Source organism: Pelophylax lessonae (assembly GCF_965119305.1).
Source record: "Pelophylax lessonae genome assembly, chromosome: 8".
NCBI lineage: Eukaryota > Metazoa > Chordata > Amphibia > Anura > Ranidae > Pelophylax > Pelophylax lessonae.
The window spans coordinates 33804950-33818832 of NC_138775.1; the positions used below are offsets into that span (position 1 = coordinate 33804950).

A 13883-nucleotide genomic window follows, 5' to 3' on the forward strand; every position below is an offset into this window, starting at 1 on the left:
ACCTGGCTACATACACAAGACAATTTGCATTGAAAAGGCAAAGTCACAGATTTATTGGGTTAAAACAGCTCATTTAATGACCCACATATTTACTAAACCAGCATAAATGGACATAGACTGTAAGTACCTAAACATAGCCCACATTCTCTAAAGTTTAAATTATATCATATTTAAAAATGTGCCTTAGTTACAAGACTAAATAGGTAACTGTTTTGTGTTTATGATAACTAGAAAAGACTCAAAGAAATTAAAAAAAAAAAAAAGACCAACTTCAAAACTAAAAGTTGATCTACTGGCTGCATTCTCATACCAGGAGGAGACTGGGGTCTGGGAGTATGATCATCTACAGGAATTCTGAGATTCTTACTTATTGAAATGATTACCCTTTAATCAGGCAATAAAATGAAATTCAGATAACAAAATAACTGAGAAAACCATCAAATCAAAAGATGTGAAAAGTTATATTTACAGACATGTTTTATGTTCTGTGATATTTTATAGGATATAATGCTGGTAACATATACCTATTCTTTAAAAATAACCACGGATAACATCTGTACGCTTCTGGGGCCTATACATCACAACTGTTCTGCTTAAAAGATGAGTATGGATCTTTGCTAAACCCACAGCATATCATCAGCAAGACCAAACACAACACTTACATTTACATGAACAGTATCCCCACGTCTGATCCGTATCATAATCTGCTGTTGTAGAGCACCAGAGATGTCCATCAGAACTTCCATCACTGGTACAGTCAGAATAGGACTTGGACTTATATGTAAATGGAAAGACACAGGGCAGATTGTTAGCGTTTCCACCTACAGTGTAGATCGCTGTGAAAAAAAAGTATAACAAAGTTACATTGTAAAGGAAAATAATATACAGAAGGTGCTTCTCTATAAACCTAATGTATACAAAGATTTATCAAGGAAGACTAAAAAAAGAGTAATAATGTGAGGAATTCCATATTATCCATCAGACCTTTTATAGTGTAGAAGCATCATGACTGCTGAGAACTATAGACTTAGTTGATTGTAACCCAGTTATATAACATTTTGAGCCCTGCCTAAATAAAAAACACAAGACAATTTGCAATAGAAGGGCAACGTCATAACTTTATTGGACTAAACTAAACCACATATTTATTAGCCACCATCTTTAATAAACTAACATAAATTGTCAAGGACTGTGAGCACCCAAAACTATTATATTGATAACATTGGTTAAAACTTGTTTTCGCCACAAGGACAGACATCCAACTAACTAACTCCCAGAGAGCTAGAGCTGATAAGGTAAAAGATGAAAAAAAAGAGGCTATGACCTCAAATTACAAACTTTTATTCTGCATAATAATAAATATTATGTTGCTATGAGAGGGAGGTAGAGGCCAGGTTGTCTCAATTTGATCATTTGGGCCATTTACCCATCCTTCTAAGTGCCTTACCTTTTGTCACTTAAAATGCACGTGCCCACATAAAACTCTTACTGTGTATCTTAATTCCTATCAGAAATGCAATATTTTGCAGGTTACCAGTCCTTAGATGTGGTGGCTGCATTCATTTTATTTTTTAGGATTGTATTCCTTTATTTTCACCTGCTGAATTTGCAATAAAAGTATTTAAAGTCAGTGTGTTTGTAGCTAAATCTGTGGCCTTAAAGCACTGGAGCCCAGAGATCATGGAGTTTTGAAATTCTCATTATATGTCTTAGGAGTTTCTTTTGGTGCTTTGGATGCCTTTCACATTTTAAAAACACACTGCTTGCTTAACCTCTTGCTAATGGGCCAACACATGCAGGTGCTTCTCATAAAAGTAGAATATCATCAAAAAGTTAACTTATTTCAGTAATTCGGTTAAAAAAGGGAAACTCATATTTTATATAGATGTGTTATACACAGAGTGATATATTTCAAACATTTCTTTCTTTTAATGTTGATGATTATGGCTTACAGAGAGTGAAAACCAAAAATTCAGTATTTCAGAAAATTAGAATATTACATAAGACCAATAAAAAAAAGGATTTTAAATACAGAAATGTTGGCTTACTGAAAAGTATGTCCATGTACAGTATAGTATGCACTTAGTCGGGGCTCCTTTTGCACAAATTACTGCATAAATGCGGTGGGGCATGGAGGCAAACAGCCTGTGCCACTGCTGAGGTGTTGTGGAAGCCCAGGTTGCTTTGATAGTGGCCTTCAGCTCATTTGCATTGTTGGGTCTGGTGTTTCTCATCTTCCTCTTGACAATACCCCACAGATTCTCATTGGAGAATCAGGCGTGTTTGCTGGCTAATCAAGCACAGTGATACCATGATCATTAAACCAGGTATTGGTACTTTTGGTAGTGTGGGCAGGTGGCAATTCCTGCCGGAAAAAATCAGCATCTCCATGAAGCTGCGCTGACTTTGAACTTGATAAAACACAGTGGACCAACACCAGCAGATGACATGGTTCCCCAAATCATCACTGACTGTGGAAACTTCACACTGGACCACATGCAACTTAGATTCTGTGCCTCTCCACTCTTCCTACAGATTATGGGACCTTGATTTCCAAATGAAATGCAAAAATGTCCACAGTCCGTGATGACTTGGAGAGCTACGTCATCTGCTTGTGTTGGTCCACTGTGTTTTGTCAAATCAAAAGTCAACACAGCCCTCTACCAGAAAATTCTACAGCACTTTATGCTTTCCGCTGCTGACCAGCTTTATGGAGATGCTGATTTCATTATCCAGAAGGAATTTCCATCTGCCCACACTGCCAAAAGTACCAATACCTGGTTTAAAAATCATGGTATCACTGTGCTTGATTGGCCAGCAAACTCAGTGACCTAAACCCCATAGAGAATCTGTGGGGTATTGTCAAGAGGAAGATGAGAGACACCAGACCCAACAATGCAGATGAGCTGAAGGTCACTATCAAAGCAACCTGGGCTTCCATAACACCTCAGTAGTGGCACAGGCTGATCACCTCCATGCAACACTGCATTCATGCAGTAATTCATACAAAAGGAGCCCCGACCAAGTATTGAGTGCATACTATACTGTACATGGATATACCTTTCGGTATACCAACGTTTCTGTATTAAAATTCCTTTTTTTTTAAATTGGTCCTATGTAATATTCTAATTTTCTGAGATACTGAATATTGGGTTTTCACTAGCTCTAAGCCATAATCTTTAAAATTAAAAGAAAGAAATGCTTGAAATATATCATTCTGTGTATAACACATCTAAATAAAATATATGAGTTTCAATTTTTGAATTGAATTGCTGAAATAAATTAACTTTTTGATGATATTCTAAAGTTTTTAGATGCACCTGTATGTGTGGCAGCAGGGTGAGTGGGCCCTAATGCCCAACCTATGCTTCCATGGTACACCGTTGTTATGTGCTCATAGTACACTGACCCAGCTGTCAATGACAGCTTCCTGTCTCTGTTAACAATCAGAGGCTGGTGGGAGAGGATTCTTATCATGCAACCACTGTCATTTTAAATCATAGCAGCCACGTTACCAGGAAAATTTTAATCCAGAAAGTGGTCTACAAAACATCATTGGCAGGACCCCAGATAATATCTGTAAGCTTCTGTGGCCTATGCATCACAACTGTTCTGATTATGAAAAAATAAGTATAGAGCTTTGCTAAACCAACAGCATATCATCAGCAAGACCAAACATAACACTTACATTTACATGAACAGTATCCCCATGTCCCATTCGTATCATAATCTGCTGTTGTAGCACACCAAAGACGCCCATCAGAGGTTCCATCACCAGTACAGTCCATATACCACTTGGACTTATACCTAAATGGGAAGGCACATGGCTCACCACTAGCCTTTCCTTCTACAGCTGAGATGACTGTGGAAAAAATGTATAACAGTGTTACCCACAGTTAACTTTTATTATTTAGGGAAAAGTTTTTGTACCTGGAGATGAGATTTAAAAAGCAAACCAACAACTTTTTCTTTTAAATCCAATGCATTTTCTTCCGATGTGCCCCTGCTTTTGTCACTCTAAATGCATATGCCTGCGTAAAAAGCTTACAGAACCAAATTTTGGAAAGACGGCATTTGCTACTTTGCATGGGAGACCCCTTCTGCACTTCATCCAACACACAACACAACAGTTAGAGGGTATCACCAGGGAGGCACTGAAGAAAAAGGTGACACCCTATAGGTGGAAACTCAATAAAGGAACAACAAAGCCTTTCATAGGCTGGTAATGTTATAAAGACTGAACAAAACAGGAAAAGGAAGCAATGTTGACACTAGGTATGCAGCTGCATTTATTCATTACTTTTTTGTTGAAGGGTTTAACATTACTTTAATGGAAACTGTGGATTTATATATATTACAAATAATTATTTTTAAATTACATGAACAGTTATTGTTTTCCAAGGCTAATGCGGTACTTATTGGCTTGTGTAATTTTAAATACCAACATTATTTTTTATGTGCAGTAATTTATAATGAAATGTGCAAAATAGGTAGTTAGCCATTGCATTCAATATTCTGTACATTAATGAAACCGACTAAGGGTTTACATCTCTTGCACATGATCTATATCTAAAGAATAGTGGATGTGTTTGCAGATCTAGAGGAAAGTCCTCTTGCAATCTTTTAAACTGAGAGAATCCATTAGATTTCTTATGACAGCCAATGGAATGCTGATAAGCAAGATTTTCTTTGCAATGCTTAGTTTTCAGCTATGGGTACTGAAGGAAGAGGTTTTCAACAATCTCGAATATGCTAATGAATTAACACACATAAGCTGAAAATGTAAAATAACTCGAGAACCTCATATAAAAATATAATTATTACTAATGTTATTATGACAAGGAAAACAGATCACTTTAGAGGTGTATAAACTAGTGGAATGGTAGAAAGCTTCTGCCTCCTTGGATCAGTTTTTAACCTAAAAAGAGCTGCAGCCAAGAAAGCCACGCATACTGCCACTTGGAAGAGCAAAGATGAAAAGATCTTGAACAGTACTGCTGTGTCTATAAGTACAAAGATCAGAATTGTTGGGGCTATGCCATTTTCGGTAATTCTCTAAGAATGTGAAAGCTGGACAAGAGGAAGTAAGAAAGGAAAAGATGGGATCTAATGCTGACAATCAGATACCTATCCCTTAAATAGAAACACAGATGATATCTGTAAGCTTCTGGAGCCTATACATCACAACTCTTCCATTAATGTATAGATAAGTATGGAGTATCGCAAAACCAAAAGCATATCATCAGCAAGACCAAACACAACACTTACAATTACGTGTACAGTATCCCCACTTGCCATCTGTATCATAATCCGATGTTGTAGCACACCAGAGACGTCCACCGGAGCTACCATAACCAGTACAATCTTGATACCAGTAGGACTTATATTTAAATGGGAAGACACAGGGCTGACCGTTAGCGTTTCCACCTACAGCATAGCTAACTGTGGAATAAAAAATTATAACAGAGTTACCTAGTGAGGAAAAACAATGTGCAGAAAACCTTTTCTATAAACATAATGGATACGAAATGTTATCCAGGTAGAGCAAAACGAGTAATAATGTAAGGTATCTCATACTAATCATCAGACCTTTTATAAAGAAAAAAGAATAAGTGATCCAACATAAATGTAAAAGCCTTGCTAAAACCCTTGCTGGACTTCCTGGTTTGTCTTCAGAGTCTATTAAGGAGCCCAACGGCAAGTTGTGTGAGCAGAGCGGCTGATCTTTACAAGCAGCGATCAATGCCGGAATAATATGAGGGCTGTTGGTGAGGAACTCAATATTCCTACATCTTCCTGAGAGAAGCCCATATACATCCTGTATAAAGAACACTTCAGAGGAATCCCTGGTTTACTATGCTTAGTTTGACCTGTTTTTGCTATATGGCTATACAGGTCCACATGTTCTGGTAAGAGTATATGAGCTACATTTTATTTGTGTTATGGGACCTAATACACCTTTCTGGATCACCTCACCCCTATTTTTGGATTTTGAACACTCTGCATGGGATATCGTTTTATTCATATGCTTATTTTACCTATTTGCTATATGGCAATATAGGGCCATTTGATTTGGTAGGCGTATTAATTTCTTAGAGGGACACTAACCAGAGCACTCCACCATAACAGTTGAGCCCCAACAAGCTGAACAAAATGAGCAATACAGCACTTTAAATAAATGTTTTGGTGCCTTGAATTCAGCTTTAGAAAACCAACATTTGACATACTTACTACTCTTTATTTGTTATCACCTTTATTGTCTCTAATGACTTATGGATGCACTCTAGAATTCTCCATGCTGGTTACTTTTCTATATTTGTACAGGTTATGCTATGTATCCTATTAAACTTTCATAAAACTTATTAAAAGTAAAAAAGCAAAACAACAACTAACTTTTCTTCTTTTAAATCAAATTCAAATAAATGAATCTTATCCAGTGCACCAACTCTATATGACCAATTACAATAACACATAACAACGTGTACCACATAAATATAATACATCAACAAATTATGCAGAACAAGGAGATTGTGCATGTGGGAGTTGCTGCCTAGGACTGCCTAGAGGAATCACGTAGTGCACGCCCCTGAAGATGTCAATGACAAAACTAGTTAGGCAAAACAAAGTGATTGTGCCTCTGGGAGGTGCTATGTAGGACTGCCTTGACATGATCACACAGTGCAGCTCTGGGAGTGGTGAGAGCTTGCACTGCACCAGCCCTTGAGAAATGTTTTCCTGCAGTCATCAGATGAGCCTGATTGGTTTTCAAAAACACATGTGAGTTTAACTTTTTTTCTTCATAATACAGCTATGGATGTTATAGAGAGCACTATGGTTTCATTTTCTCTTTTTGAGTTCATCATCATGTTGGGAAATCTCTGCATCAAGTAAGCTGAAGCTGCCTTTGGAGTTAGCCCTGTCCTATCTTTTAAGGAGACATGCTAAGCATGACATTTTGATACGCAGGTCTATCTAAGAAGAAGCTTAGTGCGCCCACTGGTGAAGGTTGCAAGCTTTTTGGTACCAGTGTATATTTATGGCTTCACATATTGCACAAGAAAACTTATTTGAATCTCTGTTCATATTTGGTGATTTGTTATTGTGTTTTTTTTTTATATTATTTGGTATTCGATTTTACACAATACCTATTTTGTTGATTTATTTATTGATTGATTGATTTTTGAATATTGGATCTCAAAAATTATGTGACAGAGAAAATACACTCTATGCTTAGAAAACTCTCATGCTGAGGTACAGTTTTTTTTTTTATTTAACTTTTTAAATTCAAATTTCTTCACAGGACAACCCAACCCATCCTCCTCCTATCGTCTCCTTTTTAATCCACCTCTACTTCTTTCTAAGTTTGTTATGTTTTTTGTTTTTGGTTTTTTTAATAATGGTTGAGAGTTCTAACCTAAACTCCTTTCTCTGTAATTCTCCTCCTACAGTGCCTTGCGAAAGTATTCGCCCCCCTTGAACTTTTCGACCTTTTGCCACATTTCAGGCTTCAAACATAAAGATATAAAACTGTAATTTTTTGTGAAGAATCAACAACAAGTGGGACACAATCATGAAGTGGAACAAACTTTTTTGGATATTTCAAACTTTTTTAACAAATAGAAAACTGAAAAATTGGGCATGCAAAATTATTCAGCCCCCTTAAGTTAATACTTTGTAGCGCCACCTTTTGCTGTGATTACAGCTGTAGGTCGCTTGGGGTATGTCTCTATCAGTTTTTCACATTGAGAGACTGAAATTTTTGCCCATTCCTCCTTGCAAAAAAGCTCGAGCTCAGTGAGGTTGGATGGAGAGCGTTTGTGAACAGCAGTTTTCAGTTCTTTCCACAGATTCTCGATTGGATTCAGGTCTGGACTTTGACTTGGCCATTCTAACACCTGGATATGTTTATTTGTGAACCATTCCATTGTAGATTTTGCTTTATGTTTTGGATCATTGTCTTGTTGGAAGACAAATCTCCATCCCAGTCTCAGGTCTTTTGCAGACTCCATCAGGTTTTCTTCCAGAGTGGTCCTGTATTTGGCTCCATCCATCTTCCCATCAATTTTAACCATCTTCCCTGTCCCTGCTGAAGAAAAGCAGGCCCAAACCATGATGCTGCCACCACCATGTTTGACAGTGGGGATGGTGTGTTCAGGGTGATGAGCTGTGTTGCTTTTACGCCAAACATAACGTTTTGCATTGTTGCCAAAAAGTTTGATTTTGGTTTCATCTGACCAGAGCACCTTCTTCCACATGTTTAGTGTGTGTCTCCCAGGTGGCTTGTGGCAAACTTTAAACAACACTTTTTATGGATATCTTTAAGAAATGGCTTTCTTCTTGCCACTCTTCCATAAAGGCCATATTTGTGCAGTATACGACTGATTGTTGTCCTATGGACAGAGTCTCCCACCTCAGCTGTAGATCTCCGCAGTTCATCCAGAGTGATCATGGGCCTCTTGGCTGCATCTCTGATTAGTCTTCTCCTTGTATGAGCTGAAAGTTTAGAGGGACGGGCAGGTCTTCGTTAATTTTGCAGTGGACTGATACTCCTTCCATTTCAATATTATCGCTTGCACGGTGCTCCTTGGGATGTTTAAAGCTTGGGAAATCTTTTTGTATCCAAATCCGGCTTTAAACTTCTCCACAACAGTATCTCGGACCTGCCTGGTGTGTTCCTTGTTCTTCATGATGCTCTCTGCGCTTTAAACGGACCTCTGAGACTATCACAGTGCAGGTGCATTTATACGGAGACTTGATTACACACAGGTGGATTCTATTTATCATCATTAGTCATTTAGGTCAACATTGGATCATTCAGAGACCCTCACTGAACTTCTGGAGAGAGTTTGCTGCACTGAAAGTAAAGGGGCTGAATAATTTTGCACGCCCAATTTTTCAGTTTTTTATCTGTTAACAAAGTTTGAAATATCCAATACATTTCGTTCCACTTCATGATTGTGTCCCACTTGTTGTTGATTCTTCACAAAAAATTACAGTTTTATATCTTTATGTTTGAAGCCTGAAATGTGGCAAAAGGTCGAAAAGTTCAAGGGGGCCGAATACTTTTGCAAGGCACTGTATATAGGGGTATTACCTTTAGCTCTTATGATATTCCTACATTTCTTTTACAACAATAACAACTAAATATTAATTTCTGCATATTTACTAGTTTTTTTAAATTCCGCCCATTTTTCCCATTTTTCAATCATGTGCATTGGATATTCCTCTTGTTTACTACTAATATACTCCATATTATAGACATAGTTAATTCTACTACACCATTCTTTTAGACTTGTGCTTTCTATTTTACACCAGTTTCTAGGGATTGTCCCCTTTGCTGCATTTAATAAGATTGGAACCAGGGTTGTTTTATATTGTTTTAGTGGAAGAGTCGTTTTATGGAATAAACAAACCCATGGGTCATTAGTAATGACTATTTCTGTAATCTCACTGATGATTTGTTGCACCTTTATCCAATATTCCCTAATATTGGGGCAGTCCCACCAAATGTGGTACATCGACCCAATACCTCCACATTACCTCCAACATTTATCCGTTTTTTTTTTCTGGTTTGTACTCATGTGCTAGTACAGGTGCAATGTACCATCTTGTCAAACATTTATAATTTAGTTTGATCATACAAACATCTGTAACAGAGCAACTAGTGGCCCTTAGCACAACATCCAGTTCTTTTTTTGACAGTTGTGACCCAATCTCTTTCTCCCATTTTGCCAAGAATGGGGGTCTCTCCAGGCATTACCCCTTAGTTAACATCTTGTATGTTTGTGATATTCCATGTTTTAATCTAGTGGTTGTGTTACATAATTTTTCAATAGTATTTAATGCTGTATCCGATCTTATCGGCTGCGGCAAAGATTTTACAAAGTGGGCCAACTGGAGATACCTCCATTCATCTAATTTAATATCGCTATTGTTTAAATTTAACTCTTGAAATGTCCTAATATCCTTTTTATGAACAATATCTTTTAATTGAGTGTTTCCTATCCAATTTCCAAATTTTTCCTCATTCCCCGGTGGGAAATATTTTGTGTCTCTTAGTGAAAACAGCAGGGAATTATATTCCAATTTTAACTGTTTATTAACCCTATTCCAGATTTTATACACAGCTCTTGTCAGTTCATGTGTTCCTTGTGATTCTCTACATTTTGGTGGAATCCATATTGTTTTGTTTAATTGTGTATTATTCTGTGCACATTCAACTTCAACCCATCTTTTCCCTATTGTCCCTTTTGTCCATTCAGTCATCCGTGAAATGATCACTGCCCTATAATACCTTTCCATATCTGGTGCTGCTAACCCTCCCTGTGTCTTATCCCTTGTAAGAACCGCATGTTGTACTCTGGGTTTTTTTCCCGCTGCCATTTATATTTCAGTATCATAGTTTTCATAGTTTGCTGAGGTACAGTCAGCCTCATCACAGCCTACTACTGGCTATAGAGATCAAAAAAATGCAAAAGGAAATTTGACAAAATTACTACAGCCCTACATTTTAATATGCAAAAAATGATTGGTTAAACCCACACATATTTTTTTTCTTACTGTTTCTTTATACTGGCCTTTAAAAATAACAAATACAATACTTCAGAGACTTGATGCAATGTTTAGTGTACTATAGCACTTTTATTAGTTAAATAATATATTTTTATACTTTAGGCCAAAAAGAGGGAAAATTAGGGAGGAAAGACGGACAGATGAATGTGGATTGAAAGTACAGACTGTAAAAAACAAAAGCTGGCGTCTTGTAAAGCAAAAAGGCCAATGCGATGCCAATGGGGTAATTGGAAAAGGTCTTAAATAAAAAAGTAAGCCACAAAAAGTGGTAATGATGAAGAAGAAGGGAACAGATGCCATTTTGTTTGTAGTGTCACCACATACTCACATGAATAATTAAAATAAATAAATCGGCGCTATGTTTAAAATGAATAAAATCTCATAATCTTTTTATCATCTTTTTATGCTATATTTATGAGATTTTATTCATTTTGAACATAGCGCTGATTTATTTATTTTAATTATAAAAGCTGGCATCTTACCACTTCATAGCTGCTAAAGGGGCGATAGCCAGAGCTTGGAAGAAACCCTCTGTTTCATTTGCTGTGGTGAAGAGCATTCTGACCGACCTTATGATTAATGAAAAAATGTCTAGCATCTTAACATGATTCCCATTCTAAATTTCTTAAAATATGGTTGCCCTGGTGGGATTACACTCTCCCCACCTTGCATCCAAACAGCCTGTATCTCTAATAATAATCACCTTGTAACTCTCCCACTCTGCAGGACTTCTCCTTCTTCCCCCACCCCCCTATTTTTCTCCTTCTTTCTTCCCATTCTTCTCCTCCTTAGTCTATTTCCTTATTTTCTCTCTCTCTCTGTTGCTAACACTGGGCTTATAGCAGCCCTCTGTCTTCCTCTTTTTATGGAGGTCCTTAGTCCCCAGACCTAGGCACCCCCCCTCTTTTTTTTTTTTTTGCTGACTTGTGGCTTACACCGCTAGAACCTCTAAAAACTGCTAAAACCCATTTTTCACTTTTTTTACTAACTATCCACCCCGACCCCCGCTGGGGGCGTCCTGTGGAACTGTACGCATTTTACCCATTGATGCAAACTAGTGCACCTGCAACATGGGCTCTCCTAGTTGGTCCTTGGGCCTCGGCGACATATGTGGACCTTCAGTTTGTTTCCCTAGGTAGCTCAGTGACCATTCAGTACTTATAAAAGTTACCTGTTCATGTTCTTTCAGTCCATGCCTTTCCATTATGTTTGATATGCTATACCCATGCAAGAATAAATGGTTGTCATGTTGTTAAACAACATGAAAATAGGGACCGTTCCTTCAAATGGGGATCAGTTAGGAATTCTGTGTTTCTGAACTTTGCCCATTCCTTAACCTCTGAACTCGATGCTATATATTACTGACCTCTGAGTTACATACTACTTACCCCTGCACTCTGCATTACTGATGCCTAACCCCTAAACTTTGCATGGGAACAAGGCAGACAATTTGCATTTCTGGTGTTGTGTGAAGAAAAATGTTCCCAACATCCCTACAGATTTACTGTCTTCCTGACCATCTACAGGTATTCTGGGATGCGTATTATTATGGGAAATTGTATATGGAAGAATACATGAGAACACAATAACATCTTTCAGGTGATAAATTAAAAAATGTGAAGTTATGTTTACAAACATTTTTAAGGGATATTTAAAGGAGCTAATAGTGGAAAACATAGCTATCCCGTAAGCAGAACCATAGATAATATGGGGTCTATATATCACGATTCACAACTGTTCTGTTAATGTAGAGATAAGTATGGAACTTTGCTAAGCTTACAACATATTATCACCAGCAAGACCAAACACAACACTTACAGTTTGGTTTACAGTATCCCCACTTGCCATCCTTAGCATAATCCCCTGTTGTAGAGCACCAGAGACGTCCATCAGAACTTGCATCACTGGTACAGTCTGAATACCACCTGGACTTATACGTAAATGGGAAGACACAGGGCTCACCATTAGCATTTCCTTCTTCAGTATAGATCACTGCAGAAAAAAGTATAAAATAGTTACATAGTAAGGGAAAAAATATACAGAAGTATTTCTCTTTAAACATAAAAGGGTGGATTTACTAAAGGCAAATAGACTTTGCACTCTGCAAATGCAGTTGCACTCATTTTTTTAGTACATTTAAATGTAGTAAAGCTTCTGTAGCCCCCTTCCAAATAGGTGCTAGGATTAGAAAAAAAAATTAATTTGGCCCACTGTATCGAGTGGAGCTGCAGTTTGTTGTCAGGCAAATGTAGTTTTGGCTCACTGTAACCTGTGTGGCTGTGTTGATTCTTTTGGTCTGTTTTATGTTTCAGTAGTTGCAGGATAGACTGCTTCCTCCTGATTAGTCCACAAAGCTCTGCAAATTAGTGGGCAGGAAGAGTCTAATCAGCAGCTAAATATTCATACAGCCCTGGACAATCCTTGTGGAGAGTTGCCCTGATGGCAGCTGGATACCTGTATAAATACTCTGGAACAGAGAGTAGTGATGATTGATGTTTGATCTCTTTGAATATGGATTTTATGCAGAAATTGATAAATTACATGTAGAAATGCTTTATGAAGATTAGGGTGGGAGACCACTTTAAGATCATGAGATTATGTGTAACAGTGTGTAGAGGAAATGACTTGTCTAGGAATAAGGAAGTGTTTTTATGTCCTAGCTTACTGCAAATGTGTAGACTGATACAATGTCTGCAAGTAAGCAATATTTAGCAATAGTTTGCAATAGGTTATAATTATATTCTGGTAAGATGAGCACAGAGGGGGAGGTAATTTGAAGGATAGATGCACCCACCCATCGGAGTGGAACTCTGAACATCATACCGACTTTTATTGTAAGTGTGTGGTGTTTCCTGTGGTTTCTGAGCAAATTGAACAGAGGTAAGAGGTTAACCAGAGAATATAGATAAGGTATATAGTTAGAGTGTTTTACAGGTACTAATAGGAAAGATGACCTAATGGGGGGGGGGGTTGGGGTTGTTCTTGCCCTTAAGCCATCCTGCCATGTGCCTGTGAGTTGCTGAGGCTTTGGGTAGGTTATCTTGAGGCCTGCTTTGTTGGAAGCTGCAGAAATATGACTGAGGGACTGAGGGACTGTCTTATGTGGATCTAGTCTGACATTACAGGGAGAAAGTGTCGCATAGATATTGGAAGGAGGCAACCAATTTTCGAAGGACATTTGTATAGACAAGAGAGAGCGATCCTAGAGACTATGGGCTGAGGTCACGCCTTGTGTGTTAGAGTCAGCTGCGTGTGTGTAAAAGGGACATGTCCAGTGTCCTAAAGAGCTCAGTCTATTTAATTCCCAGTGA

General features: G+C 37.8%; 1 protein-coding gene across 1 annotated transcript in view; it reads right to left on the bottom strand.

The window, feature by feature from the left end:
* Positions 1-13883, bottom strand: part of LOC309561275 (uncharacterized protein) — a 209080-nt gene that overhangs the window by 24592 nt on the left and 170605 nt on the right. The window contains exons 7-10 of the mRNA XM_082265090.1: positions 12391-12564; positions 5269-5442; positions 3689-3862; positions 663-836 (exon numbers count right to left, since the gene is read on the bottom strand). Coding sequence (XP_082121216.1) covers positions 663-836; positions 3689-3862; positions 5269-5442; positions 12391-12564 — 696 coding nt within the window. The remainder of the gene's footprint in view (positions 1-662; positions 837-3688; positions 3863-5268; positions 5443-12390; positions 12565-13883) is intronic.